At 55.5% G+C, this 3392-nt stretch overlaps 1 protein-coding gene across 1 annotated transcript in view; it reads left to right on the top strand.

Annotated features, from left to right (window-relative positions):
- Positions 1–4: 4 nt before the first annotated feature.
- Positions 5–3392, top strand: part of LOC111140048 (protein tyrosine phosphatase, receptor type H) — a gene marked incomplete at its 5' end in the record, with an annotated part of 12548 nt that continues 9160 nt past the window's right edge. The window contains 4 exons of the mRNA XM_022492422.1: positions 5–248; positions 953–1252; positions 1584–1850; positions 2940–3024. Coding sequence (XP_022348130.1) covers positions 5–248; positions 953–1252; positions 1584–1850; positions 2940–3024 — 896 coding nt within the window. The remainder of the gene's footprint in view (positions 249–952; positions 1253–1583; positions 1851–2939; positions 3025–3392) is intronic.

Raw genomic sequence — 3392 nt, 5'->3', positions numbered from 1 at the left:
GACCAACAGCTCCATCACCTTGAGCTGGACAGCTCCCATGGGCCCAGGTCGTCCTCCCTACACCTACTGGGTCTCGTGGGTCATGGAGGGCATTATGGTCATTAGCACTCAGGATAGCAGGGTCGCTAACACCTCGGATACGAGGATCACAGTGGAGCAGCTGGAAGCTGGGAGCTTCTACACCTTCACTGTCCAGGCGGAGAGGAATGGGGTCAGCAGTGACAACAGGTCACTCACGGAAGCCACTGGTGAGACTCAGGCTGGCTCTAGTCAGACCCAGTACTATGGAGATGGGGGAAGGAGAGGACTGGGGAGACTTTGGCGACCCCACCTAGCGTCACTGGACCTTGAGCTTGTAGGTCTGCATCTCAGAGGAGTCTGTCCTCAGCAGCCAGGGATTTCTAATTACGAGGCTGTCTTTGGGGAGGAAGAGAGCCCCTGACCACCCAGCACCACCCCTCGGGAACCAACAAAGCCAAAGGAGGAGAAGTGCACACCTCGTCCCACTGTATTGGCTTAACCCAAAGGGACTCGCCTCTCAGCCTATACATGGCGGGCTCCAAGTGTGAGACGGGAACCAGGATTATGCCAGGAACTAGGTTCACTGTGGGTGGACGGAACCTGCAACTTTTAGTCTTTGGCCATTTGGGCTAAGAAGACTGAGATCAACAGCTCTGTCTAGAAAGGAGTGTCCAGAAGTAAGGAAGGACCCTGCCTCAAGCTGCTCCTTGGGAAGACAGTGTTGAGAAAGGTGGTGGGTGGGACCCAGGCCTGTAGACTCAGGGCAGAGAGGCCGTGGGGGATCTTGGTCCCCACCTGACCTCTTTTCTGTGGTTCACACTTCCTAGGAAGTGGACTCGTCTGATGACTGAGCAATTAGGGGAGGTGAGCAGGCTCGGGATGGAGGGTCCTTGGCGATACAGCCCCTTGAGCTTCTGTCCCCATTTGTCAGCTCCCAACAGGGTCACGGATCTGCACAAGGAAGCTCAGACCAACAGCTCCATTAGCCTGCGGTGGAAGGCCCCCACAGACCCCCACTCTCAGGCCTACACATACTGGGTCCAGTGGGCCACTGGGGGACATCCCCAAGGTGACCATGACCCCCGAGGACATCACGCCAACCAGATAGGAGAGACCAGTCACACCTACTATGAGGTTCAGGCTCTGGAACCCGGGACTCTGTACAGCTTCAGTGTGTGGGCAGAGAGGAGCAATGTGGCCAGTTCTGCACAGGGCCTCCTTGAATCCACAGGTGAGATGGGTCCCCTTCTACCTGGTGGGGACCTAAGTCAGACCTGGGGACAGTGGGAGGTGAGTGGACTCCAAATCCCATTAGGTCATGGGGTCATGGCTTCATAAGCTGAATTGATACAGAGCGTGCAGGGCTCATGGGAGTTGTAGTTTGAAGGGTGTGTTGTGTGTCCCTTTGAGGAGGACAGACTATGAGACATGAAGAGGGATTTTGGTTCTGGGAAGGAAAGGATGGGCTAGTTCTCAGAGAATTGGCACCACAGGTGGGAAGTCGGGGGGTGGAAAGTCCCCCCATGTGGCTCCTACTGACTCCTCCTGTCCTCTCTTCCCAGCCCCGAGCCCGGTCACCATCACCTCCTGCATGAGCACCTTTGGGGGTCACGGGGTCGTCTTGACCTGGTCCTGCCCCCGTGGAGGCTATGAGGCCTTTGAGTTGCAGGTGGGTGGACAGCAGGACTCTCAGAACAGGTCGTCCTGTGGGAAGTGGGTGTCTGTGTGGGGTCTCTGGCCAGCCCAGTCCTACTCAGCCACTGTCACGACCATCTGGAATGGAATGAGGGCCCCGTCTGCCTCTGTGACCTGCCCCACCGAGAACACAGGTGAGCAGATCCCCCAGGGGATGGGAGCTACAGGGACTCCATCAGGCTCTGCTGGAAGCAGTCTATGTTACCTAAGGGGTCCTGTGTGTTTTTCTGTTTGCTTCGCTTTCTGCCTTCTTTCAAACAGCTTTGTTGGGACATAATTCACGTATCATCCAATGCACCCACTCAAAGTACACAGCTCAGGGTTCCAGAACGTCCGTGGTACTGTGCCACCCCCCACCCCATTTCCTTCACACGGAACACTTTCCTTACTCGCCCTTACTCACCCCCTTAAGCCGTCACCCCCTGATTTCCCCATTTCCCCAGCAACCTAGCCTAGGGAATCTCAAATTCACCTTTTGTCTCTGAATATTTGCCCGTTGAAGATAGTTCCTAAAAACACAGTCAAGCAATATGTGGTCTTCCGTGGCTGGCTTCTCTTACCTGGAAGAACGTTTCTAAGGTCCATCTATGTTGTAGCACGTGTCGATGATCTGTTCCCTTCTTTTTGCCCAGTAATATTCCATTGTATGGAGAGACCACAGTTTGTTTCTCCGTTTGTCTGGGGGTGGAACCCTTGGGTGGTTTCGACGTTTTGGCTGTTACGAGTACGTCTGCTATGAACATTCATGTATGTGATTCTGTGTGGACGCATGTCTTTACTTCTCTTGGGTATATACCCAGAGGACCCCTCATGGGATCAGATGGGCGACTCTATGTTTAATCCTTTGGAGCACCGCCCAAATTTTTTCCAAGGTGGTTGCACCATTTTCCGCTCATCGCTGGGGTGTTTGGGGAAGTTTGAGCCTCTTACTCCGGAAATCGCTGATGGTTTACCTTTGACCGTGGCCCTAGGCTTTGCTGCGCTCTCTCAGTCTCTTCCCGTGAATCAGGACCTCTTATAAGATTGGGTCTGTGATCTGGGGAGAGACGGCAGGTCAGGGCAAGGCTAAGGGGATGCTAGTCACTCCTGGGCTTCTCTGGGCCCAACTGCTGGGGAGGGTGTCTTGCTTAGCAAGCAAGGGCTGTGGGGGACCAGGTCCATGAGGGGAATGGCCTCCCCACCAGGCTGTGTCAGAACCTACCAGGTCTGTTGACAGGTCCTAGTCGCCAAGACTATTGGGAAGCTGCAGGCTAGGGCCCCCGAGGCTGATGGAGGCAGGCTGCGAGCTGGAGTCTGTGCCAAGACCAGGTGTGCAAGGACAGCCCCCGGGAGATCTGTGCCCGTGAGAGCCCGGGACCCAGAACGTCGGCCCCACCATCGCGGGCAAGCCCTTCTGCTAGCAAACAGAACCTTGGAGAAGATAAGCCTCCATTCTGGGGAGAACCTGGCATGCCAACAATGCCGGACAGTGGCTTCCCGACCTTGGCACTATTGGCTTTTGGGGACGGATCATTCTTTGTCCTGTGCATTATAGGGTGTCGAGCAGTACCCCGGCCTCCCCCTACTGGACGCTAGTGTACCACCACTCCAGTTGTGACAAGCCTCAGTGTCTCCAGACATTGGTGATGTGCTCTCTGGGGGCAAAGCGCCCTCGCTGAGGACGATTAGCGTAGGCC

This window comes from Enhydra lutris, unplaced genomic scaffold (assembly GCF_002288905.1).
Source record: "Enhydra lutris kenyoni isolate GAN:26980312 unplaced genomic scaffold, ASM228890v2 scaffoldscaffold147, whole genome shotgun sequence".
Classification (NCBI taxonomy): domain Eukaryota; kingdom Metazoa; phylum Chordata; class Mammalia; order Carnivora; family Mustelidae; genus Enhydra; species Enhydra lutris.
Note: the sequence above shows the minus strand (reverse complement) of the source record. Positions and strands in the feature narration are given on the sequence as shown.